The 27351-nt window shown below is 43.0% G+C and overlaps 1 protein-coding gene across 1 annotated transcript; it reads left to right on the top strand.

The window, feature by feature from the left end:
• Positions 1-622: 622 nt before the first annotated feature.
• LOC133371195 (G-protein coupled receptor 83-like) lies at positions 623-25111 on the top strand. Its single transcript, XM_061598358.1, has 5 exons — positions 623-1273; positions 1975-2100; positions 17494-17627; positions 19222-19831; positions 22334-25111. Exons 1-4 carry the CDS (start codon positions 851-853, stop codon positions 19814-19816), a joined length of 1278 nt encoding a protein of 425 aa, XP_061454342.1. The 5' UTR covers positions 623-850; the 3' UTR covers positions 19817-19831; positions 22334-25111.
• The last annotated feature ends 2240 nt before the right edge of the window (positions 25112-27351 follow it).

The following is a 27351-nucleotide window of genomic DNA, read 5'->3' as shown; positions in this document are numbered from 1 at the left end:
TGAATATGTCAGAAAATCTGTTGTCAAGACAATCTGGAAGCTTGCTTATGGATCTTTGTTTTTCCTTTATGTTTTACATAAAAGCTATGTAGAAACCTCTGTTGTATAGAAAATTTAGTGCATTGCTAAATCATTGCTAAGTCATTGCTATTGGGTGCAGAAAGAATTAGAGAATATTTGCATCATCTAATGTTCTCCTTGCTATGATTCCCAGGTTCTGCCTGACAATCCAGTGGAGGAAGAATTACAGCAAAGGGGAGGGAAATGCCCATTTTAGGAGAATGGTACTCCAAAAAATAACAACACGTTTCAGTGGAAATACAACGGTAAAGTGCTCTGGAAAAAATGGAAAGTGGTGGAACTGAGTAAAATAAATAAATAAAATGCCAGCATTTTAGGGCACTCTCAGAAGTTGGAAGACTGAATGCCTCAATAGAGGACAAAACACAAAACAATCCAAAGTGGGAAATTAAAGCCAGACACCTTCCAAAAAGTTTCAGTGATGTATATGTGTAGTTGTGCCAAATGCAATTAATTTTTCTCCATGTTGTGCGCACATTGAGCTTTCCTTCAGCATGCAGAAGAATAATGAGCAAACTTGTTTCTCTCAGCTCCACGTCTACCTCTCCGTTTTAGTTTTTGTCAAATGACACACTAGTGCCTTTCTGATAATATGCTACAAAAAAATGTTTAGTGCACTCCAAGGATTCTTTATGCTTGGATATTTAAAGGCTGCCTTTGTCATGATGATTGCATCCACCCCGGCCAGCTAAAAGGCTAGTATCTCTCTCCGGTGCAACTCATTAATCTCACCTGCTGGAACAAACACCTGCTTACTTAGCCTGTCTCCATGCAAAACTTCAGTTGGCTGGAATCCAACCTGTCTCACATGCTCCTCTCATCATCACTTTCCTCTTTCCCTCACTTCCTCAGCTCTCCCAAAGAGTCCAAATGTAATTTTTCTTTGGCCAAGCTCATGTTGCTGTACCAAGCTAGAAATGGGACATCCTTCAACTGGACAGATAGCCAAATAGTTGAGTGGGAGAAGTTTGCTGAGCTGGCTAAGTACGAACCAGAGTCACAGAAGCCCACTGTGAAGGCTCTTCTCATTGTGGCCTACACAATCATCATTGTTGTGTCTGTCTTTGGTAACTTGCTGGTGTGCCATGTGGTGATGAGGAAGAAGAGGATGCACTCGGCCACCAGCCTCTTCATTGCCAACTTGGCAGTGTCAGATATCATGATCACCCTGCTCAACACACCCTTCACCTTGGTAAGTGCTTAGCCACACTGCCATGCCCCCAGGCCCGCAAGGTCATTGAACTGCATCTGTTTTATGTGGGCTGGACAGGCAGCCAACACTCCATAAACTGAGAACTGTCAGGGGGACTAAGGAAGTCGTGGGGGGATGCAACGGAGCACAGTTGTGAGGATAAGGTGGTAAAGGAGAGGGTGAGCTGAGTGCAGGTTGTTTGTGTTGCTTGGCATTGGGAAAGGGCTTCTCTGGTTGGAAAGAGGCAGATAGGAAGGATTATTGGTGAGAAGATATTCCACTGATTTTTAATAAAACATCTATTCACAGGAGGGTTGGGGCGGGGAATGGTTGTTAACTTTAAGGTACTGCCATGATGCTGAGAATGATCCACAAATCCCTTCTCATCAACTTCCAATGCAATTACTCCCATAGATGAAGTGGGTTCTTCCAGAAAGGAAAAAGGGTGTTAGCCTACTATATCCTCTCCATTCCCACCAAGCAGTAAAATAGCCAAATCAAGTCAAGAAGACTGACATCCCCATTTTAATCTGTACAAACTTTCACAAATGGTCAGAACCTACCTGGCCCCGCACAGAAACTCTTGAAAGCACGTTAAGTGCTTGAATGCACCGAGTGAATTCTGATTGGAGCTGGCTGGGCAGCCGTGAATCCTCTTGGCTTGCTGTTGGCTCCTTTGTTGTTGTCAGTATCTTCTGCAGGTTCGGTTTGTGAACAGCACGTGGGTCTTTGGGAAAACCATGTGCCACGTCAGCCGCTTTGTGCAGTATTGTTCTCTCCACGTCTCCACCCTGACTCTGACAGCTATAGCCTTGGACCGGCATCAGGTATGCAATCCCACATTATCCCCCCCCCGCAACAAGAACTTTTGTGTACAGGTATTCTGAAACTAACACTGTTTTGCCTTTAGCCTTTTGACTAAGGCAAAGGAATAGAGTGGGCCATGGGAGAAATGCAATCCTAAGATCGAGGGAACAGGGACATGTACTGTACATTGCCCTTCCAACTCCTATTATAAAGCAGGATGGTACTTTTGAAATACTCTGTTGTACTTGGATGTATTTGTTGAGTGGTCAGTTTGCGTGACTTCTGCCCATTGTTCCCACCTTCTAAATTTATACATGGCAGTTCTCTGTTCATGACAAACAGCATGTCTGCAAAGCTGAATGCAGATGACTGGCTATGCCTAGTTGCTTCTCTCTCTCTCTCTCTCTTTTACACACACACACACACACACACACACACACAGACACACCCATAGGCTTTTCCTATTGCCAGCCTCCCTGGCTTGGGGCCAGATTACCGGAAGGATTGTCCCCTCCATATTGTTTATTGTTGTTATTACATTTCTACCGTGCCTTTCTTTCCATGATGGAAACCCAAGGCGGCTTACATATGGTTCCCAGGAGGTCTACCATCCAGGCACTGACCAGACTTGACCCTGCTTAGCTTCAGCAGGGAGCTGGCTTTAAGTGCTTTCAGACCAGAGCCTGGGACCCATATATTCCTACTAAGACCTTGAGGCCATCGTTGGGGACCCTTTCCAAAACACCACTTCCTAGTACATGAGAATTTTGATATTGTTCACATTTCAGGCACAATTTATCAAAGCCGCACTTTCCGAATCAGCATGAGAACCAAAACCCAGCCATCCCTAGAAATTCACATTTATTAGAATTTTGCGATGCAGTCTGCCAACTAAACAATATTTACAAAAACGCATATATGAGGAGAAAGTGTGCATAAAAATGAATACATGAGTGAAAATAAAATGCAAAAATGCATGAGATAATGAGAAATGGCTTGCAAAAAATGTGTACCTTTGTTAAAACTGCTTACAAAAATGTATTTATTAGGAGAAATTCATACTAAAATGTTGGAGAATTTTCATGTTGTTTTTAAAATGCAAATTGCTGCAGAAATTGGGAGAACTGAATTTAAGATTGGAAAAATGAGAAACTGAGAGAACTGAAATGGAAAAATCTTTCCATCCCTACCGCCTAGTGAGATCTGGCAGGTGATTATGAGAGTGATGGCCTTTTTTGCGATTGCCCCGTGATTGTGGAATGCACACTCCAAAGCGGCTTGCCTGTTTTGAATTCCTTTTGGTGCCAAGCAAATGCTTTTTTATTCTCCCAGGCTTTGTAGTAGCCCACTAGGGGCTTTTTAATGGATTTTGTGGTTTGGGCTTTTTAAATATCTGTCTGTGTTTAATTGTGCTGCTTATGATGCATTTTATATTCCATTTGTATTTTTTATTGCTTAATATTCTATTTTGAAATTTTTTATGTATACCACCCAGAGAATGTCAGCTACAGAGCAGCATGGAAATATTGTTAATAAATACCTTGTCTAAGGGTTCCCCCCAAAAGTATTCTGATAGGCTTCTAGCATAGGCTGAACTGGATCTTCGGGAGTAGACTAAGCTTGGCTTACAAGGATCCCTCTGTTAAACCCAGATCTAGAAATACTGTAATTAAACGCTTTTCATTTACTTTCCCAAAGTCAAAAGGTTACAAAACTTTGTTGTGAGCTCTCATTAAAACAAAATGAGTAGCTTAATAACTGTGCAGTCTAGCACATGGGGAATAGTTTAGTGAAATATTCCAGAGAGATCTTGTTTCCACCAATAAAGCCAACTGTCAATGTATATAAATTTTATTTTTGAAAAAGAAGGAAAAGAAAGAAAAAAGGAATGCAAGAATTCACACTCTTGCAAATAAAATTTAATAAGCCAGTCTAATTTAGTTAGTTACATTTTGCCTACTTGAGTACAGTATAGTTGGGTCAGAAAATAGGCAGAGCCCCTTGAGAAAAGATGGCTTGAGAAAGTGTTATTCTCTTGCTGAGCATCTCCAAAGGAGAAAAAGAACTCAAAGTTACTTCACATATTTATCATAATTTAGGGCCAGTGCAAACTCAGATGGACTGTAGCGTCAACCAATGGTGAAATAAGGTCCATTTCTGATGTAAGTAGTTGAGATAGCCAATCAGAAATTAACTCAGGGGATGACACATCTTTCTCATGGTTTTGAACTTCCATTACAGAAGAACTGGTCAGTTCAGACCAGTTTACTATTGTAAAAAAGGGGGAAAGGGATTTAACTGGGAAAGTGTATTGGAAATAAAACCAAGGATTATGGAGTTTTGATTTTTATAGAAACATAGACTTGGAAGGTACCTAGGAGGTCATCTAGTCCATCTCCACCTTTAATCACAGTAGAATCTGCAATGCAATTATGGCCTGAGGATGTGGACAAGCTTCTTAAAGAAGTGCAGCTGCCAATCTGCCCCCTTGACATTTGCTCATCTTGGCTTCTTACAGTTGGATATATGGGGTTGACTGGGTGGGTCCAGGAAATGATTAACACTTCACTGGAGGAGGGAGAGGTACCATCTGCCTGGAAGGAGACATCTGTCTCCTCCTTAAGAGGACCTCCCTGGACCCAGAAGTGTTAAACAAGTATTGCCTAGTGGCAAATATCCTCTTTTGGGGAAGGTTCTCAAGATAGCGGTGGCAGGAGTCCAGCTTCAGGCATGCTTGGAGAAAACTGAATATTTGAATCCATCCTACTCAGTCTTCAGGCCTGGCCATGGCACTGAAACTATGTTGGTCACCCTGGTTGATGACATTTGTTGGGAGAGAGATGGAGGAGTGCAACCCTGCTCATTCTGTTTTATATATGGCAGCTTTCTGTACTGCTGACCATAGTATCTTTCTGGAGCATCTCAGGGAAGTGGGGTTTGAGGCACTATGCTTCAGTGGTTCTGCTCTTACCTCCAGAGCCACTTCCAAAAAGTAGTTATGGGAGGCTACTGTTCAGCACAATGGGAGCTGTCCTGTGGTGTTCTTCAGGGTTCCATTGGGTCCTCTATGCTATTTAATATCTATATGAAGCCACTGGGAGCTGTCATCAGGAGATTTGGAGTGAGGTGCCATCAATGTACAGATGACACCCAGCTCCAACGCTCAATTCCACTAGGCAGTTGAGGTGTTGGACCAGTACTTGGAGGCAGTGATTGGCCTGATGTGGGCCAATTAATTGAGGCTGAATCCTGCAAAACACAGAGTTGTTATGTGTCCAGAGCGCTTGTGTCTGGGTGGTGGAGAGATGTCCTGTTCTGGTTGGGGTTGCTCTCCCCTGGAAGGATCGGGTCCGCAATTTCAGGGCACTCCTGGATCCAACATTGCCATTGGAGGCTTAGGTGGCCTTGATGGCTAGGAGTAATTAATAATAATAATAATAATAATAATTTATATCCTGCCTTTTTCCTGAACTGGGACTCAAGGTGGCTTACAAGTATCAAAACAATTACAGTTAAAAACATGAATAAAACATACAGAAGTTATAATTAAAATGTAATTAAACTAACTATAATATTAAAACCATTTAAAACATAGTGATTAAAAAAAAAAACACAAAATACAGATCAGTTTTCACCTGTTGATGGAAAGACAACAGGGAAGGAGCCAGTCTAACCTCTCTGGGAGGGAAGTTCTAGAGCCTTGGAGCAGCCACCGAGAAGGCCCTTTCCCATGTTCCCACCAGGCGTGCCTGTGAGGTACTGAGATAAGGGCCTCCCCTGAGGATATCAGGCCTTGGACAGGCTCACATGGGAAGATACAGACCTTCAGATAGCCATACAGGGCTTTTTAGGTCATCGCCAGCACTTTGAATTGTGCTCAGAAACAGGCTGGTAGCCAGCAGAGCCGTTGTAACAAGGGAGTCATTGCTACCTGTAACCAGCCCCAGTTAACAATCTGGCTGCCGCTGTTTGGACCAGCTGAAGTTTCTGAACATTGTTCGAAGGCAACCCCACGTAGAGCGCATTACAGTAATCCAAAGGCACGCGTCACCATGGCCAGATCAGACATCTCCAGGAAAGGGTGCAATTGGCACACTAGTTTGAACTGTGCCAGTGCATTCCTGGCCACTGCTCATACCTGAGCATTCAGACTCAGGGCTGAATCCAAACTGCGAATCTGTGTCTTTAGGGGGAGTGTAACCCTGTCCAAACCAGGTTGAATCCATATTCCCTTATCTGCCTTTCGACTGACCAGGAGTACCTCTGCCTTGTCTGGATTAAGCTTCAATTTGTTTTCCCTCACGGCAGACACTGGTTTAGAACCGAAACAGCTTCCTTGGATTTAGGTGGGAAGGAGAAATGGTGTTGGATGTCATCAGCATACTGGTGGTGTTGAACTGCATAGCTCCGGACGATGTCATGTATATGTTAAAGCGCATGGGGGATAGAATGGAACCCTGAGGGACTCCACAGACCAACGCTCAAGGAGTCGAACAGGAATCGCCCAGCGCCACCTTCTGGGTTCAGCTCTCCAGAAAGGAACGGGGCCACTGTAAAACAGTGCCCCCAATTCCATCCCGCAAGGTGGTCCAGGAGGATCCCATGGTCGATGGTATCAGAAGCCACCGAGTCGTCCAACAGAACCAACAGGGACCCACGCCCCCCTTCCAATTCCCAGCGTAGGTTGTCCACCAAGGCGACTAAAGCCATCTCTGTCCCATAAGCTGGCCTGAAGTCAGATTGAAATGACTCTAGATAATCCATCTCATCCAGGAACCCCTGGAGCTGAGACGCCACCACATGCTCCAGTACCTTGCCCAGAAATTGAATATTGGAGACTGGCTGATAATTATCCAATATGGCGGGATTCAGGGAAGGCTTTTTCAATAAGTCTTACAACTGCCTTCTTCAGGTATGTTGGGACCCTGCCTTGCTGTAGGGAAGCATTAACCACTCCCTTTACCCATTTGACCAATCCCGATTTGCCCTTTTTAATGAGCCAGGAAGGGCAAGGATCTAATACACATGTGGCGGCTCTTTCCTCTCCCAGGATCCTGTCCACATGTATGTATAATTTAATAGCACTGTGGTCACTGCTTCCAATCGGTTCAACCACACTTACACTTCGCACTAGGTCATGGACGTCATGTAAGATTAAGTCCAGGATTGCTGTCCCTCTGGTCGGTTCCAAGACCAACTGTTCTAGGGCACAGTCATTTAGGATATCTAGAAACACGCATGTAGCCAGTCTATGTCAGGGTAGTTGAAGTCACCCATTACGCCAGCATTTCCTAGTTTGGATGCTTCATCGATTTCATTTATCATCTCCAGATCTCCCTTGGCATTTTGATCAGGGTCTTGGGGCCCGTATAACCACCCACAATACCCTTTTGGGATTTCTAGCTAGCTGAACTCAATGCCCTCTTTGACATGCAGAGCGACACCCCCTCCAATACTTCCTTCCTATAGAGTTTGTATGCAGAGATAACTGTGTCCCACTGGTTCTCTCCTTTCCACCAGGTTTCCATCATGCTCACTATATCAGTGCTGTCCTCTAAGACTAAGCACTCCAGTTCTCCCATCTTGGCTCAGAGGCTTCCAGCATTCGCATATAAACACATATACCATGTCGCTCTTCAAGTGTCTTTGGTACTTTTGGTTTGGCCTGTAGTAGTTTGGCCTGTCTAGAATGCTGTCCTGCGCCCCCGCACTCACAGTGCCTGGTTCTAGGACTACCCCATTAACATTTTCATAGTTTTTACGTCTGTATCCGGGGGGGGGAGATTTGTTCCGATCCAGACCCTCCTCAGCTTCTGTTGGCTTTTCCCCACAATCAGTTTAAAAGCTGCTCTGCCACCTTTTTGATTTTAACACCAGCAGTCTGGGGCTGTGAACACACTAGTCACCAGATCCATTAGCCACACCTGGAGAGGGGGATGGCCGATCAGTTGCAAAATCTCGTTGGAGCCGAATTTTAAAAAACACGCACTCAAGTGGCTCCCACTAGGTTTGACAGTAAAAAGGGGTTTGACTACCACCATGTGTCCCAATTTTCAGAACAGGGAGGTGGAGACTCACTGTAACCGGCAGAGCAGTGAGTGTGTTTCTACCCTGGTACTATTCCAATTCAAACGGAGCCTGTCCCTTTTCTACAGGCCTGGCTTGTCCCAAAATGTTCCCCGGTGCCTAACAAATCCAAACCCCTCCTCCTGACACTATCATCTCATCCACACATTGAGACTACAGAGCTGCACCTGTCCAGCTGGCCCTGCATGTGGAACCTGCAGCATTTCAGAGAAAGCTACCTCGGAGATTCTGGCTTTCAGCATCCGATCTAAATTTCACTTCCAGGACATCATGGCTGCATTTCCATATGGCATTTGTGCCAATGTGCACGACAACCACTGACTCCTCCCCAGCACTATCTCCCAAGTTATCTAGATGATGGGCGAGGCCAGCAACCTTTGCGCCAGGCAGGCAAATCACCCTTCAGTCTGCACACCCATCATACATTCCACTATCTATCTTCCACTACTAGGATCCTTCCACCATGCAGACAAGTATCCTTGGCATGTGAGGATATCTGCTCATCCCCCAAGGAATGGGTCCCTTGTAAGGGATTGTTTCCTTCCTTTCCTTCTCTGAGGCCCTTGTTCTCCATGATAGCAGGGTAGCTATCACCCTGGGAGTGAGATGCAGGTATAATGTCCCCAAAGGCCTCATCCACAAACTTCTCTGCTTCTCTCAGCTTCTCCTGGGAAGCCACCTTGAACTTGTTCCTGGAGACCCAGGAGTCCTTCTACCAAGAACAAAACATGGGAAAGCCCCCTCCCCTTGCTGGATTCCTACTTGCATAATTGATTTTGTAGTTTATTGAGATAATTTATTGAAATTTTAGGTTTTGTTGAGGTCAAGGAATAGATGGTCGGGGTAGGGTGCTCTGGCCTCCTTGCCCTGCTGCCCAACTTGCTCTGCTGCTTAACTTGCCTTGATGCTTTGTCAACTGGGGCCGAGATGCTCCATCAGCTGGGGCTCCCTCTAGCTTGCAGAGCAGGGCTCCATTTAGATCTCGTGTAACCTCTGTCTTAAAGCAGCTGCATTGGTTGGCAGTTTGTTTTCGGGCCCAATTCAAGATGCTCACATTAGTGTTTAAAGCCCAAAACTACTTAGGCCCCAAATATCTCAAATCAAATTTTTATTAGAGTCAACAGACCATTAAATCATCAGATAAAAACAGATATTATTACAACCTCATTTTATATATATATAGGTGAAATAAAACTTTTTAAAAATTACAAAAAACCCAAACACACAGTTGGTTTGAAGACTATCAAACAATCATTAATGGTCTAATACGACTAGCCAAGTTCAAGAATTTGGCTACTTGCTCCATAATTGACTTGTTAGTACCTTGAAGAAGGTATAATCATAAGAGATTCGCTAGAATGACCAGGGAAAGATTAGATAATAAGAGTATATTAAGTCCTTCCTGGCTCCTTGATAGAAGCTGCAATACAAAAGAACAAGCAGGATGGACTCAACCTCTGCATTGTTACAGGGGCAACATCTAGAATTCATGGGAGTTTTATTATATCTGCCATTGTGTAATTTAGAAGGGTGAACGTTCAGTCTTGCTATGGAACAGGCCTTCCTATATTTTGGGATGGTTAACCACACAGAACTTCCCATCTCTGCAAGGGTAACCTAAGAGATCCAGTGACTGAGGAGAACATGGCCCCCCTGCAGCTCCACGCAGCTCCTGGTGGTCTGTTATCTAGTAGTCTCTGCTTGACTATCTTTTAGCACTCACCAATCCAAAGATGTCAAATAGGTAGGGTTGCCATATTACCTGGATAGCTGGGTTTTACCCGGATTCTAAGCATGCCACCTGGTGCCTGGCTAACCCCTTAGGTGGCCCGGATTCTCAGCTTTCATTTAAAAAAAAAATTAAGTTTCTAGGTGGTGCGGTTCTCGAGATATATATAAAAACGTCAGGCACCACCCCCCGTTAAATCTTTTTTTAAACTACTGTATAGCACTTCGTAGCTTTAACCCCGCCCGCTCAGGATTGCAGCCAATCAGGGATTGTGTTTCAGTTTCATTGACCTGAGGCAGCGTCTAGAAAACAAAATGGTGGTTTTCCCCCCTGTTTATCTGAAAATCTCATAAATTCGGTAAGTATATACATTTCAGTTTTTCCCCCTCTTGTGTGTAGGAGTCAGATCCTGGGCAGTGTTTTGAAAACCTTCCCAATAGTTGCTTTTGGGGGTAAAAACAGTGCTAATCCCATATGTCCAGAGTAAATCCTATTGAATTCAGTAGGAATTACTTTTGAGTAGACATGATTATGAATGTGCTGAAAATCAATGGGACTTTGGAGTGAATGTAAAAAAGAATTGTGTTTGTGTTCTCTTTCTGTCCCCCCCCCCCAGTCCTATTTTAAAGCAACTAGGCAGGGCTTACTTAGGTATTACAGTTTTTATTCTGTAGGAAACTAATACTGATTTTTTTAAAACTAATACTGATTTTTCGGCAATGACCAACTGGTTTGACAATAAACTATTATATGGGCTGTATGTATTTATACATCTGCAGTGTGTGCGTGTGTGTGTATGGAGTCTTTCCAACACCCCTGTGAGGTAGGGTTGGAAACCAAGGCAGCTCACAACAAGAAATAAAGCCATTTAAAATCCAATAACCATAAAAACAAGTATAAACAGTTGCAAAACAGTGTAAAGTGGCATGATTCAGAATTTTGGGTTGTGTGAATGAAGTTGCTTATCACTTGAGGTTGCATTTCTGTCCCTGTTTGAGTAAGCCCCACTGAATACGCTGGGACTTGCTTCTGAATAAATAAATTTTGGATTGCACTATAAATATCTTTACAGTTTGTGTAAATAATAAATATATTTGATAGTCATGCTTATATAAATATTTCTTCATTTATCATATTTTTGGTTTTTGGTTAGGAATCCTGACTGGTTGTGAGATGCTTAGTTTTCTGCCTTACTCATAGGAATCTTGTTGTGGTTGGTATGGTATTACATTTAGGAAAGTGTTACTGCCTTCTGTATTTTTTTTTCCTATTTGCATTTCACTTATCTTTAACCTCACTCCGTTACAGCCATAGAAGCAACAGCAGCATATGCAAGATAATTAACTCCCATTAGTGATAAGAACAAGAATTTATAATTATTATTTCCATTAAAACAAGAGGCTTATCAATACTTTGAAGAGGACCAGATATTTATTTTCTTTCTGAGCCCAGGACTGGGTCTGTCATACTGCCTGGTGTGTGTGTGTGTGGGGGGGGGACCAGGAGAGTAGTCGATAAGACAGACATCCTGACATTGATAATCGAATTAGCAAGGTATGTGTGGGGTTGTTGTACACTTCCAGGCTCAGTTTCATTTTGAGTATGGAGGTGGAACCTGTGTAGATGTGGTTATCAAAGGGAGAATAAATTTTGAGTTAAGCAAAGCTGTGCTTTTATAAAACCTAAGGAACATACAGATACTTTGAATGTCTGAGTGCCTGCACCAGTGGAATACTGGAGGAACTTGTAAAACTTGCTGCAACAGTATTCAGAACTGAGCATGTGGTATGAAAGACTCCTTTTCCTAACATTTTGGCTTGTTTTTCTCCACCCACCACATCTCTGAAATATATCGTATATGTAATGGTTAACCGTGCTACTGCCTTGACTTACTTTATGTTTGTTGCTATTTTGTGTTTTTATTGTTTTTATATTGATTGTGTATTTTTATTGTTTTTATTATATTTGTAAGCTGTGCTGAGCTCTGTTTTTAACAGCAAAAGGGCAGGATATAAATTCTCTTAATCAATCAATAAATACTCCATAGTGTTGGAAACTAGAGTCTAGGCATTTAAGGCTGAAAATGTTGCTTTTAAAAAAAAGATTTCTCACATCTTTCCCGTTTTTGGTGGTAATTCCTAGGCACAAAAACAAAATAACTGGACAATCCAAATATTAATATGCAAATATTTGCATAATATGCAAATAATTTGCAGATAATTTGCATAATATGCAAATTAACCTACCCGGATTTGTGGAACTGGAATATGGCAACCCTAGGAAGGAGAAAGACCTATTGTAGTAACTTTATGCTCCATAGCCTTCTCCAGGGAGATTCATAGGCATCTGCCAATACTTTATAGACCAGAGAATTAGAGGTAAACACATAACTGCAGTGAAGCCAGAAATGAACAGAATGGATCCAAGCCAAACATTTTAAGGAATTCAACCCTGCTTCAATCTAGACAAAGGGAGTTTCTAGTGACACATTTGGGAACTCTGAAAATTAACATGAGGAAATGAGATTGAATTCCTTCAAAAGAACTTTTAGAGTATGGAAACCAAATTGGAGCTCCCAAAAGAACCTGTGGCACAATCTTAGCTTTAAAGACCTGGATGGCTGCTGGTAAGATCTTTGTAAAGAAAAATTGGGATATCGCTCCCACATTCTGTTAAGTTTTGACCTATTTTTCTAATGTTCTCCAACTTATGGCCTCATGAAACCATATACGGTAAACCATATACCACATGTCCAGGTATTTGTATGAATCAACTTGTTCAATTCTATTCATTCCAATGGCCCAGAGTAATCTGAGCTTCCTCTTGGGAAAAAACAATACTTTGTCTTTGTGTAGTTAATTGTTAAAAGGGTTTTTTTTCACAGTACTTATTAAAACCTTCCAATACTCTCTTGAGGCCCACACAGGTCTGAGATAACAGAACTGCATCGTCAGCATAGAGAAGAATGGAAACTTTTGTTGTGCCCAGCCTAGGTAGATGTGATGGTAACAGTGCCAGCATTAAGGGGAAGGTCAGCCAAATATAAATTACATAAAATGGGGTCAAAAACACATCCTTGTCTTACACCGCAGGTGGGCACAATCTCACGATCTAGCCCACTGCAACAACAATGCTTAAGCAATATATAATAGCTTAGCTGGTGTCCTCTGAAGTACAAAAAAAATGGAATAAAAAATGAAGCTAATAAATTAGATTAAATAATCACTTATCAGAGGTTGCTTAAGCAAGGACACAGGGCTGGCTTCAGACATGCTGGGGCCCTTGGGCACCAGCTTGCCCCAAGCCCCAGAATGTGCATGCTCGCATGCATGCACACACACACTACACACATGCGCTCACACACCTACCTGTCTCTCACAGGGAGGGAGCTTCTTCCGCCTGCCCGTTCACTGGCTCTGTCTCTCCTGTCTTTTGTGGCTGCACGGGCTGCTATGCGTGTGCATTGCTGCCATCAATCAAGATGGCGCCAGAGGCTTCAGCCCCTTAGGGAAACCTTGGCTGCCATCTTGGTTAATGTCAATCCTGTGCGTGCAGCCCACGCAGCCTCAAAAGATAGGCGAGATGGGCGGGCAGAATAAGTTCCCTCTCTGTGATCCGCGGCAGCTACTCTGCTGTGGATTGTGGAAAAGGAGTGCTACTCCTCCCCCATCCTATTGAGAGGCCCCTCAGTGGCCTCTGTGGCTCCAGGGGCTGTCGGCCAGGGCCCAACCTGGCCTTCCTTTGGGACCGGCCCTGCAAGGACATTAACTCCTATTGCCTTACACCCTGTTGTCAATCAGTCTGCTGTTAGAACGTCAGCTATTCAGCATACTCACAGCTGAGTGATTACAGGTGTTACTCCTCCGCCCAGCTTCCTTCCATAGTTGTAAGAGTAATCTTGGCTCCTTAAGTCAAAACCAAAAGGTGAAGCCTCCCCCTCGACGCTCACAAAAATATCTCCTCTCATTTCTCAGCTCCCTGCGTGCTTGCAAAGAAAAGTAAATACTTTAAGAATGCCCACTGCCCTGTTTTGTTGATGGATTTTACTTTTTTGTTTAGATACTTCTCCAGGGCAACAGGTTAAGTTTCCAAGCTAAAAACCCTTTCAGCCTCACTTGTTCTCCGGCATAGTCAAGATAGTAATTGAAAATAAAATAACCTTTTGACAACCTGCTGTGGTTTCTACTCCTCCGCTCTTGATGGGGGAGGTCTTCAAACAGAGTTCATCAACCACCCGATGGATTTGAAGTCAAACAACACACAGTACAGTGGTACTCAAGATAAGGTCTATCAACCCCTGGTATATATAATTCACTTAACTCAGGCTTAGATAGAACAATTAAAACATTTTAAAAAGTAAAAGATAAGCGCAATTCAAACTATTTATGAAAAACAGTTAGGTTAAAAAATTAAAACAGACTGCAGAGCCTAAATAAGAAGCAAGTCACGTCGCCATCTTGAATCCCATCTGAAAGACCACCTCCTTCCCTACAGACTTTCTCAGGTAACAGCAGACCAGTAACAGCAGACCAGCAGATGCACCACCACCCTTAGAAGCTGAGAGGATACGTGTGGCCTAGGGATGGAATCCTCTCCTTTTTATGTTCCATTTTTAAGTGTGCCTAGTGGTTGTTAATGATTCAATTCCTTTTTCTTCCAATATCTTTATATTTTTCCAGTGTCCTCCAACAGAGATATACATTTAATCGATATTGTAATTACTATTTATTCATGAGTCTCCACTGATATTGACTTTAATCTGAGCTCTGTAATTATTGCTTGTTTACATTCCTTTTCAAGTGCACTGCAGAGCAGATTAAGGCAGATAATCAAGACAGTATCTTCTCCCCTGCTGCTTACAATCAACACCTCATGCTTTCTTTCTGTCTGTCAGTTACAATCAACATTTCATTGATATCAGTGAAAGGGAATACATAGTTAAAGAGCTCACATAGAAAGTAGATTGATAAAAGTATCACAGTATTGACAATTTCAAATCGAATTTTAAAAAAAGAATCAGAAAAAAGAAGAAAAATGAATTGGAAATCAGGCATAGAGTGTTGCTAAAATCAGAATCAGAAATGTTATGTTTTAATTTGGCTCCAAAATTAAAAGCAATTCTACAACAGGAAACTCAATTAAAACTTTGTGTTTCTACACTCAAATATCTTGGGGTTTTCATTTCTTAAAAATAAGCAAAACAGAATCGCTTAATTACACTCCTTTGATATAGAAGATAAAGTTGTTGCTGGATTGGAAACACTTGCCTCTTTCATGGATGGGCCAAGTTGCAGCAGTGAAAATGATGGTTCTTCCAAAGTTATTGTTTCTCTTTAGGACAATCCCAATTGCCATCACCACCCAGAAATTAAGAAGTTGGCAAAATTTGATATTGAGCTTCATTCATCAAGGGAAAAGGCCTAGGGTTCATTTATCTATTTTATATAAGAAGGTAGCACGGGGGGTTGTGTGTGTAGGAATACCAAATTTGAAGCTGTATCATGATGCTGCCCACTTGAAAAATTTGCTGCCGGTAATCCAAGAAAGAGATGAATTGTTCATGGTTGTCTATGGAATGTCCAGCCTTCTGGGAATTGAAAATTAGATCTTTACCTTTTATGGTGTGCAGGGAAAAATACCTTCATTTCCTAGATAACCCCTTCTTATTAGCAGACGTGTCTGTCTGGAGGTTGTGGAGGAAGCGTTTGATATCTCAGCCAACTCCTATTATTCCATTTCTTCACCATCCACTGTTTTATTATCAAAATAAGCTCTCATACTTTGTTTGTTGGAGGCAAAGGGGCTTTACACATTTCATGACTTATTCATGAATGGAGTTCCACTTACTATAAAACAAATTCAGGAAAAACTATACCCACATAAATGTACTTGGTATCAGTTACATCAGGTTCAGCACATCATATCAATACCTTTTGTGGAGGAGCACGGACAGAAATCGGTGACTTGTTTGAGAAGTATTTGGTGGGAACATCGTTCACTGATAAGAGTTCTTTATCATCTTTATATTAAATATTACTAGATCTAACTACTGGACTTTAGATAGCCTACGACAACAATGAGAGGAAGATGTTGGTATAGAGATTGATTCTGTAAAATGGGATAAATTCCCATTTCATTCAATATCAGCATATCTGCAAGAAAACTCATATAAGATTATTCATAGGTGATATTTAACCTTAGAGAAAAGTGACTTAGAAATGCTATTTTATTATTAAGCCCTCTTTAATAAGTGAAGCATTTACAGGTAATTTTCTTAAAAGTACCAGATCTTCATTTGATGGTGGCAGTGAGATAAACTCACCAAAGGTAGCATTGAAAGCCTGTTCAGAATGTCTACAGAAGGGATGGCTAACTCTTTTCATCCCAAACACATGTGCACTCATCATACTTTCAGCACACACTAATCCACATAGGCAGACCACAGGGACACAGCACTCCATTATATGTGCTGAGCATGATCTGGAGGCCACTGACTTGCAAGTAATTCCATTGCCTTTTTTCAATCAGGTCTGTGCATCTCCCATTGAAAACAAACAGCAGTCAAAAGCTTCAAATTAACAAAATGCTAAACAGCGGCGTCACTAGCGGGAGTGCAGGGGGGTGTGGACCTCCGGCGTGCACCCTCCCAGGGGCATGGACAGGGGTGGCTGGTCTTGCGCACGTGCGCTCCAGGCTACCAGTGGACGGCCCGTCCAGGCTTCACCGCCAGCGAGCGGGCGCCTGCTTTCGGCACGCACTGGACCCGGTGCCAGGGGGCAGCGGCGTCACTAGCGGGAGTGCGGGGGGTGCGGCTCTGGGTGTCACCCCCCTCATGGTGTCACCCGGGTGCAATCCGCACCCCGGTAGTGATGCCCCTGATGCTAAACAACAGTCTTATGATCTGGATGGTGGTTGCTGAAGCCACTATTCTTGCACAAACACCCAGCCCCCTTCCCTCTCCAGTCTCTACATCTAATACTGTGAAGAAGACACAGGATTCCAGAACTCATAGTACTGCCTCTGGCTGTAAACACACTAGTCACCTCCTACAGGAAAGCATTTCCATTAGCCACACCTGGAGGGGCAACGGGTTGACCTGCTGATCAGCTGTGAAATCTCTTAGAAGTGAATTTAAAAAAGAAATGCACTCAAGTGGGTCGCACCAAGTTTTTCAGTAAAAAGGGGTGGGGTTTGCCTAAGTCATGTGCTCCCATTTTCAGAAGAGAGAGGTGGAGACGCACTGGAGCCAGCAGAGCAGTGAGTGTGTTTCTGCCCTCTGTGATACAAAACTGGCTCACACCAGCATGGCAATGGGGTGGGGTGAGTCAAGACCGTTCTGATGAGTGGTGGAGGAAGATTGCTTCCCCATTGTTGAGCTGGTCTCAGTGGGGAGGTTAAAATCTCTCCACTTGCACAAGCACAACAATGAGGTTCAGCTGTGCCACTTGCTTTTTGGTGTGTGTGTGTGTGTAATTTTAAAAAAAACTGGCACAGCAACCAAATTGCTGGAAGGCTTGCAGGGCTGGAGTGGACCTGCAGAGCTAGCCACTCCTGGTCTACAGAGGCAAGAATTTAAGTGGCGTATCCTTTCTTTCAGGTAATCCTTAACCCACTCAAGCCAAGGATGTCACTGACCAAAGGAGCACTGACCATTTCTGGCATTTGGGTGATGGCAGCCTGCTTTTCCTTGCCCCATGCAATCTACCAAAAGCTTTTTGAGTATCATTATAGGTGAGTTTTTAACCTGCCTTTCTTTTCTCACTGATCAAACTCGGTGTCGTTTCAAAAACAGCTTCACTATGGTTGGCCTCCTCTCAAAGGCGGCTCCAGTAGTGGATGCCCCACCTTGGCAGAGGGCTGGACTAGGCAACCTCCCTTATTCTATGGAGGGAATATAGGGAGCTGATTTATATTGAGTTGAACCAATATATTGGCAGGCAGTAACTCCCCAGGGTTTCAAAGCAGGGTCATTCCCACCCTGGAGATGCTAGGGGTTCAGCACTTATTATCAGCTACTTTCTCGCTTGTGGAAATCAAACCAGGGAGGACAATGCACTTTACCTTCTGCACCATTGGGGCAGCTCTGAGACTGATGAGCTCTTGGCCTGATGTTTGCCTTGCTGCCTGCCACAACGCCCAGATAGGGGCCAGGGAAGGGGGCTGCAGCTCCTCAGCCCATGCTTCTTTCCTCAGCCTGAGCAGAGTCACTGCAGTAGGAGACCCCTGCCTTGCCTTGCCTTGCCTTGCCTTCTATGCTGCTGCCTGAGCTTGCTCTGGACAATGTACTCACCTCTGTCCTTTCCAAATGACCACCTGCAGGCCTGACATGCAGGGCCCTGGCAGGTGGGTGACTTGCCTTCTGGAGACACGTTTGCTCCTGTCGCATGTATTTCCACCCTGGAAGTGCACTCAAAGACCAAGAAAAAGCTGTCCTCCAAGTTATTCCACTGGCTAAAATAGTCACCAGAATGTATGCAATAGAAAAACTCAAATTATATTGAGATCCTTCTCTGACTTTTACTTCTCTCATTGCCTATTGTTCTCCTATAGCTGCTGCTTAATATTTCACAGTTTGATTAATATCTTTAATATCCTGTTTTCAGCCTCCTGAACTGCAGTGACACTGTGCTGTAAAGTGAAATCCCGCCCACACTGGTTTCTGCCCCAAAGTGCAAATCAAAAACAGCAATAGATTTTTGTTTGTTTATTCTGTGGTTTCTTGATGAACTATCAGAGGAATACCTATTGCTCATTGTAAAAGAGTGGAGGGCTTAATATCCAGAAAATACATTTTTTAGAATCATTTCTGTTCAACTAATGTTAAACTGCTCAAAGAAAGATTTGTATTTCAGCTGTATTGTACCAGTGAAAATACAAATAATCTTTCTTCCAAGTTGTTGTTTTTTAAATGGAATGAACTGGCAGAACAAACTGAGCATGTTCAGTTGCCAGATAACCAGAGGGAGTGGAAATGTTAAATTAGAGGGCGTGGTCATTAGGAAACTTTGTGATTGATCCTTCCCCTCAGTGTAAATGGAAAACACTGTGTTTGCAGCTGGCATTGAGCTGTGCAAATAGAAATCAGAGGTACAAACAGCATCTTTAGCACGAAGTTAGGTTCTCATGTGGATAAGCCCCTGAGCTGTTTTTAAACTTAATAATAGGTGAATTGACAGTAAGAGGAAGGAGTGATATTACTGAACGGAATTAAACACTTGCAAAATGTGTTTGTAAAGCAAAGCACTGGAGGTATATTCAGCTATGTTAAGCCACATACACATTTTCTTGATTACACATCAAAATTAATATTTCTTTGTTTTCTAAGGGAAACAACCGTTCGTAGCTTGTGCCTCCCTGATTTTCCTGAGCCAGCTGAGCTGGTGTGGAAATACATGGACCTTTCCACTTTCCTTCTCCTATACCTCTTGCCCCTCATCATCATTTCCATCACTTACACACGGCTGGCCAAGAAGCTCTGGTTGCGCAATGCAGTTGGGGACATCACCACAAAGCAGTACGTCATCCATCACAAGAACAAGAAGAGAAGCATCAAAATGCTCATGCTGGTGGTGGTGGTTTTTGCTGTCTGTTGGTTCCCCCTCAATTGTTACGTGCTGCTCATCTCCAGCATGGGCATCAAAACAAAAAACTCCCTTTATTTTGCTCTGCATTGGTTTGCCATGAGCAGTACTTGCTACAATCCTTTCATCTACTGCTGGCTGAACGAAGGCTTCCGTTCCGAGCTCAAGTCCTTGTTTGCCATGTGTTGGAAGACACCACAGAAGCAAAGCAACCTCATTCCAGGAGTGATCTTGCCTTATCGAGAAGCATGGATGGAACAAGCCAGATACAAGCAAAGGTCTTCTTTACAGACCATTCGCTCAACCACAAATGTGCAGACATTCAACACAGACTTGTGAGTTGGGCCAAGCAAGGTGAGTTGACAAAATATTTGACAATCTTCTCTCTGTAAAGCTCTCATTCAAATGATGGTAAGTTTAACACCCAAATGTTCAGTTGCTGAAACATGCTCACACCACTGCATTTCCATAGATCTTTCTAGACTGTTTTAGTTGTTAATGTTGTACATAACATTTATGAATTATTCCAGAAATAATTGCATCCAAAACTATTGCCTAGAATAGATCCTGCATTCCATCCTCAAAAGTGGTGGTTCCCAGATTTTTCTTTCCACACTTGAAAACTGCTGAGGGTCTTGGCGGACCACTTACTGATTTTTCTGTCTGTTGCTCCCACCATTCTTCATAGACATGCGGCGGACCACCTAAATGAAGCTTGTGAACTACAGTTTGGGAATCTCTGCTCCAAAAGATGTGAGGTGCAGTGTTCATGTTGTGGTGTACAGTGCCAGCACTTGGAATATTCCATTTGCTCACTCCAAGTGCTTGCATGCACACACATGGATTATGACCAAAAGCCTTTAAGGTAGTGGTTTTTAAACTGCACCAGGGAACCCTGAGTTCCTCAGGAAATAATCAGGTTCTTCAATTTGAAAATTAGTAATAGGGTGCCACTTTTACTATAAGACATAATAAAGTTGCTCCCCACGTCTGATCTTCCTCTGAAATGAAAAGCCCGATAAGAGTGTTAGGTGTGTCTTGGGTTGCAACCCATGTTCACACAATGCATCAGTGAAGCCCAGCAAGCCTGGCCAAAACCACCATGAATTAAGAGCACACCCTAATATATACTGTACACCTTGGATTCCTTTGCAACTGAAAACAACATAATGGCTTTCTGCTTAAGCACCCAAGGCAGTTTAGAGTTTAAAATAATATATTCAACTACAATTGTAGAGGCAAAGGTAAAAGAAGTGGGGGAGGGGGGAGTAAGAGAGGGAATGGAAACTAGGCAGAGCCCTGATAGTAGAGCAAACCTTCCCTGGTGACCACCACATGTTGTAAACTACAAGTCCCATCACCCCAGGCCTCCTATAGCCATGCTGGTTGGTGCTGATAGGAGCTGTAGTCCAAAACAGCTGTAGGGCACCATGTTGGGCAAGATTGCCCAAGATCAGGGCTTCATCAGGCCTCTGGTGTGCTTAGATTAGCCCTTGGGGTAGAGATGGGCAAGAGTGCTGATTCAGTTCACCTTTCAAATTCACGATTTCTGAAGTAATATGAGAACCAAAACACAGCCATCATTCAAAATTGGCACTTCTTCAAATTTTGCGATGTAGTTTGCCAACCAAGCAATGTTTACAAAAAATATATATCTACAATACTGTATAGGAATGAAAATAACATGGAAAATGCATTGTATGACGAGAAATGGCTTGCGAAAATGTGTAAATTAGTTAAAACTGCCGACAAAATCTGTTTTTTAGCAGACAGTTGCACTTAAAATGCTGGAGAATTTTCATGAGGATTTTTTTTAAAAAATCACAAATTGCTGCAGAAATAGAAAGAACTGAATTTAAGACTGGAAAACAATGAGGAACTGAGAAAAGTAAAGCCAAGTAAATCAATGTGCCTGTATTAATACTGACAGAATAAATGGCTGCTAAGGACCACTTCTCCCAGAATGCTACATACTCGGCTACAAAATACACATTGTGTTCATCAAATATGACAAATGCATAACTATGATTATTTTCCGCTACATTAGTCAAGCTGGTTATATTTTCCATTTAGATGGCCAGTTCAGTTGTAGAGTGACCGGAGCTGACTTGCTCAGTCTGAGAGTGGCCGAGGGTCTAGGAGGGTAGAAAAGAGGTGGGAGGTGGGAGGGCTGCTGTTGCTTTGGGACAGATGTTGCTGTGAATCTAGCAATGCCTGCCCATGCACTTGTAGTAGTGTAGAGGCAAATTCAGAAGTGCAGGGTCCCTTCATGATAGTCACAGCCTCACCCCCTCACCCATTTTTTGCTGCTGGGTTGAGAATGAGAATGAGATCCTTGTTAATGCCTTCACTCACAATAACAGATGCCCCTAGGAGCCAGTCAGCAAGAAATGGGAGAATGTTAGCTTCTGCAAAGAGACTTCTCAGTGGCTGACTCACCTCCTTTCACTATGATTGCCTCCAATCAACAGGAAAGAATAAGGGACTATGTTAGAAGACTCTTCTCAGTGGCTAACCCACTCCCCTTTCATACTGAGTGGCTCGTAGGATGCTGGAGAAATAGGGACCCTGCTGGGATCTTGCTTCCTAAAACGTAAGGGCTCTAAGCCCCCCCCCCCAGACCACAGATGACTACACCCTTGCTTCTATAATACGTCCTAAATTTGTAAATAAGTGGAACATTGCAAAGAGCTTTAACTCTCTAGTGCTATCTCCTCAAAAGGAAATCAGCTGTGGGAAAAACTGCCTTGAACAGCTGACCACAAGGAAGAAGGAAACAATACTGATAAATATGTTGGAGTAGAATGAGCTGAGTTTTGAAATAACATTGGTGAATTTGTGTGAACTCATCTACAGATCTTCAAGAGGACAGCCGATGTGGTGACCTCCATATGGTGGTGGTGTGTCCTGAATATCAGAGGGGAAAATATTCATTTTGATCCCAGAAGCCTTTGCACTTACGCTTAAGTATCCTTATTGTGACACCTTGTGCTTCTCTGAAACATTTCAGACTCTTGCTATTTAAACCTTATTATTGTTCCTTTATCTCTCCTGGTGAAATGGTGCAAGTACCGTGCAAAAGTTACATGGATTTATTCTCATTTTAACCTTGATTAAATAGCATGGTTTTTAGATGTTTTGCCTTTCACCCAACTTTCAGCGTTCTGTTAAGTCAATTGCAGAGTCAAAACAAGATTCAGACCTTAGGTTTGTAACACATTCCATAGCTTAGGCAGAATGATCTATCACAGATAAGGACCTGGAAGAAGGAGAGCTGATCACCTAGCAAACTGTTTACTGATTATGATGACCACTGGAGGTGTATCTATTAGGGCAAACGGAGCAGAGCCCTAGTTAAAAGGGGGAAATACATTTTTACCAAGAATCCAGAAGCCACACTCTCTCTTGTCCCTGTTGCTGCCAGTTGTTCAGCCAGGCAAGGAGCCTTTGCTTTGTAATAAAAACATATTTAAAACAATTAAAACAGCTACTAACCAACCACTAAACGCCTACATCTATGCATCTAAACAGAAACGTTTTAAGCAGGTGCCAGAAGCAGCACAGCGCAGTCCCTGATGTCTATAGGCAGGGAGTTCCAAAAAGCAGGTGCTGCCACACTGTAAGAACCATTTCTTACAAGTGTGGAACGAGTATCATGTGGAACCTGCAACAGTGCCTGTTCCACAGAGCAAAGTGCTCCAGTGGGCGCACATGGAGTAAGGTGGTTTGACTTGAGCATAAGGTCAGTGTGTAGCTGCCGCCGGTAGTGGAAACTGGAAATAACCACTCTCTGCATTTATTTATTGAATTTATATCCCACCCTTCTTCTTGAAGGGTGGCAAACATAGCCAAACAATTTAACAAAAGAAAAAAGAAAAAAAGCATTCTAAAACACAGTTAAGAACATTCCAAAACACTATTGCAATTAAAAACATACTAAAGCACAGTTAAAACCATTATTTCATCAGTGAGGTTGCCAGGAACAGTCCCCTTCAGCCATCAAATGCCTGGGTAAACAGGAACCTTTTCAAATTCCTCTTAAACAGCCCTGTAGCCACCTTTCCTTGTTAGGTGGGGCAGTCACATTTCTAGATGGGACATTTTGTGGGGGAGGTGCATAGAGTCATCCAATCCCCCCTCACTAGTGGAATGGATGTGAAGGCCAGGTCAGGGGGAGGGAAGGGCGGTGACCTTCCCTGTCACGACTTCTCCATTCAGAGAGTGTGTTAACTTACATGAATGAAGCTTAATCTGTTTTTGTCTCATCCTTTTTTGAGAGATCCCCAGGAATACTAGACTCAAAAGCTTGACTTTATCTATTGCTACAGTCCTCTTTCACCTGTGGTCTGTCCCTGTTTTCTGATTTTTCATGAACTTCACTACTTTGGTAAAGACAGTGAGCTTGGCTTTAATTCTGCATTAGGTGTGTCAATTTTAGATTCCACCCAAAAAACCAAACTTGTCCATACTGCAAGTTTAGGGAAGGGCAGAGAAAAAATAAATACTATAGGGTGTGTTTGTTAACTCCTCCTTGAGAGTCCTAATCTTGGTCCTAGCCTTTAGAGTTTCCTTCCTTTTGGACAATCACGGGAAAACCCTTTAACTGGCTGCTATATAAAAAAACTGACTAAGCAATTGGAAACTAATTGTGGAAAGCAACTGGAATTTTTTTTCTGGTTGCTGGGTTGATTTTTCTGTCTAGAAACCCTGAAAAGGCCTCATGTTAAGCTGCACATATTGGGAAAATCAAAAATTAGGCCCAAGTTACAGCCTAGGTGGCCAGTCAGCCAGCCAGCCAGCTAACTGTAATGTACACAGCAATATTTCTATTCCGCCAGGACCTCATCCTTTGCATGAAGTACTCAAGAAAAGAGGATTACTAGTGCTCTAAAAGAGTAAAGGGTAACTTAGGGTACCACTTTCCCCAGATCATGTTAAGTCATCTCTTTATTTCACCCTTTAGCAATAAGCATCTAATCCTGCTGTACTCATCAAAATAATTGCAGAATAAACAAACTCTTACTTACTGCAGGCAAACAAACATGCTTCTTTATTGCTGGTTGGGTAGACTGAAAATGAAAAGCAGAGCCCAGGAAAGTCCAAGGGATGGAGTCTAATTCTAGCCCATAATACAAAGTTTTAATATTTAACTCTTCAAGGGTCATGTTTCTATACAGACTTTTTTTGGGGGTGGGATCCTTTCAATAATTATAGGTGACTGTGATCATGAAAAATCCACCCTCAGTCAGTGTGAGAGCATGGGTGTTGCAGACCATACAGGGGAAGTACTAACAAACCCAGTGCAACACTATGTTTCACTTAGGTATGCTTCTCAGAGGTTTGCCACAATACTAAATCATTGAACCAAGAGGTCAGAAGGCACTTCTACAGACTTTCTTTGGATGCTCACTTCTTTCATTTTCTTGGTGCAAATCAGTCAGCAGACTAAGACCATATTTGAATTCTGATGTTCCAGTCACATGGTTTTCTTACAGGAAAAAGGTTGTGTTTGGGTAGGGTAGATACCCACATCAACTACAACAAAATCAGTGTTTTTATTTTGTGTTCACACAGGCAGGGCCGGCTCCAGGAATGCCAGGGCCCTTGGGCATCAGCCTGCCCGGGGCCCCTCCGCTCCCCTTCCATGATCCGTGGCACGAGCTGTGTCGCGGATCACAAGACAAGAGCTTTCGAGCCACCCACCACCGCCACCTGCCACCATCCCCTGCCACCATCCCCCCACTTCACCTACCCTTCTCTCCTGTTCTTTGCGGCTGCGTGCACTGTGCGTGCAGGGTTGCCATCAATCAACATGGCGGCAGAGGCTTCAGTCCCTTATGGAAACCTCGGCTGCCATCTTGAATGATGGCAACCCTGTGTGCGCAGTGCGCGCAGCCACAAAGAACAGCAGAGAAAGGTAGGTGAAGCGGGGGGATGGTGGTGGTGGGCGGCGGGTGGCTCGGAAGCTCTTGTCTTGCTATCCACGGTGCGGCTCGTGCCACGGATCGTGGAAGGGGAGCGGAGGGCCTCTTAGGGCCCCCGCAGGGGCTCCTGTAACTGCAGGGCCCTTGGGCCAGTGCCCAACCTGGCTGCCGTTTGGAACCGGCCCTGCACACAGAATACAAGAATGGGGTGAAGTGGATATAAACGAAGACATCAGCAAGAACAAGCTGAAGTATATGCTTGATCATGGTGATGAGGAAGAAAAGGATTGGCCTCTCGGAACTACACCCATTGTGGGGGAAATTATGGAAGGCAAAATTCAAAATGTTGTGTGTATATCAGTTATAATTTAATTAGAGCCTACAGGAAATGATGCAGGGTGAAGGGTCAGCAGTCTTATCATGGCTTCAAGCTTCCAATGTTTTTCAACTGTATTGATCCACTAGAAATGAAAATATTCTTGAACATGGCAAACAGTTTTATACTGCAGGGTCATATTTGTTTATGTGACCTAATTCCTGGAGAAACCAGGCATTACTTCATAATGCAGAGATCAGGACTGTATTACTTAGTGATTATTCACTGATCATTGCAAATTATGCAGTCTGCAGTGGATGGGAAAGAAATGGAAGGCCACAAATTTCATTGCTTAAATCAGGAGTGGCTAACCTGTGGCCCTCCGGATGTTGTTGGACTCCAGCAGCCAACAGCTCCAGCCAGCATGGCTAGTGAACAGGGATGGTTATAGTCCAACAACATCTGGAGGGTGCCAGGTCCCTCAACTATGGCCTAAGGTCTGGTTTCAGATACCAGCTAGAATACCTTTATTACAAGTATGGATGAAAGTTATCCAATTACAAAGCATAATTTTACTATGAAAAGTAAAAAACAAATAGAAACGTTCTGACATTTGGAATTCAAGGATTTTGAAGTACAAAAAACAGTGTTTATCATTGCCGATTGTAAAGGAATAGATACATTGTTGATTATTTATTTATTTAATCTAGAGAATTTCTATGCTGCCTTTCAGAGCACTAGCATACATTTAAAATAATTAAGTAACAATGAAATAGCCACACAATCATACAAATGGGACCTGCAACAAAATATTCAGGGTGCTCCATTCCATTCCCCCTTCCTCCTGCCCTGCCTCCAATCAATCAATCAATAGATAGATATTCAGCATTCCATGACCACTGAACATGCTCTGTTCTCAACAGGAAGTTTTTTCCCCTAAAGAAACAAGGAAACAAATTTGAGCTGGAGTATAAAACTCCTCGGAGCCTGCTGATGGCCCCTTCTTGTACTTGGAAGGTACCATTTCAGCTACAAAAAGACCAACACTCGGAGCACTAAGAACAGCAGAGGAAAATAAAAGATTAAACAATGCAAAAAAGTGATATACCTGATCAAATAAAACAGTTTTCGCCTCACACAAAGACATCACACTCAACACCAGCCAAGTCTCCTTTGGGAGACCGTCCCAGAGACATGGCACCACCATTGAAAAGGCCCTGGGTGCTTCCAGATGGGTGTTGCTGATTCCCAGTTGGGGTTGACCCATGTCAGAGCCATCTGGGTGGTAGTTCCTCATTTGTAGAATGCCCTACCTGGTAAGGTGTGTCTGTCTCCCTCAGTCATTATTAACATTCAGGAGGAACTATTAAAGATTCCTGTTCACCCAAGCATTTCATGGCTGAAAGATACTGTTCCTTGCAACTTTGAAATCATTAGCTATGAGGATATATGATTGCTTAAAAATGTTGTTTTTAGAAGTTCTTAATGTTTTATAATGTTTAGATGGTTTAATTGCTTTTAAATGTTTTAAATATGTTTTATTTTATTTTAAATTGCATTGTTTAAATTTGGGGGGGTGTTTACTGCCCTGGGCTCTTTTGGGAGGAAGGGTGGGATATAAATGTAATAAATAC

The sequence above is a fragment of the Rhineura floridana genome, chromosome 16 (genome assembly GCF_030035675.1).
Source record: "Rhineura floridana isolate rRhiFlo1 chromosome 16, rRhiFlo1.hap2, whole genome shotgun sequence".
NCBI lineage: Eukaryota > Metazoa > Chordata > Lepidosauria > Squamata > Rhineuridae > Rhineura > Rhineura floridana.
Note: the sequence above shows the minus strand (reverse complement) of the source record. Positions and strands in the feature narration are given on the sequence as shown.

What these genes read in the sequence shown, in the direction of transcription:
- LOC133371195 (XM_061598358.1), top strand. Translation starts at nt 851, where the DNA reads ATGCAAAACTTCAGTTGGCTGGAATCCAACCTGTCTCACATGCTCCTC. An exon ending in TCAACACACCCTTCACCTTG is followed by an intron (nt 1,274 to 1,974) that starts GTAAGTGCTTAG and finishes TATCTTCTGCAG; the next exon opens with GTTCGGTTTGTGAACAGCAC. An exon ending in CTTTTTGAGTATCATTATAG is followed by an intron (nt 17,628 to 19,221) that starts GTGAGTTTTTAA and finishes TTGTTTTCTAAG; the next exon opens with GGAAACAACCGTTCGTAGCT.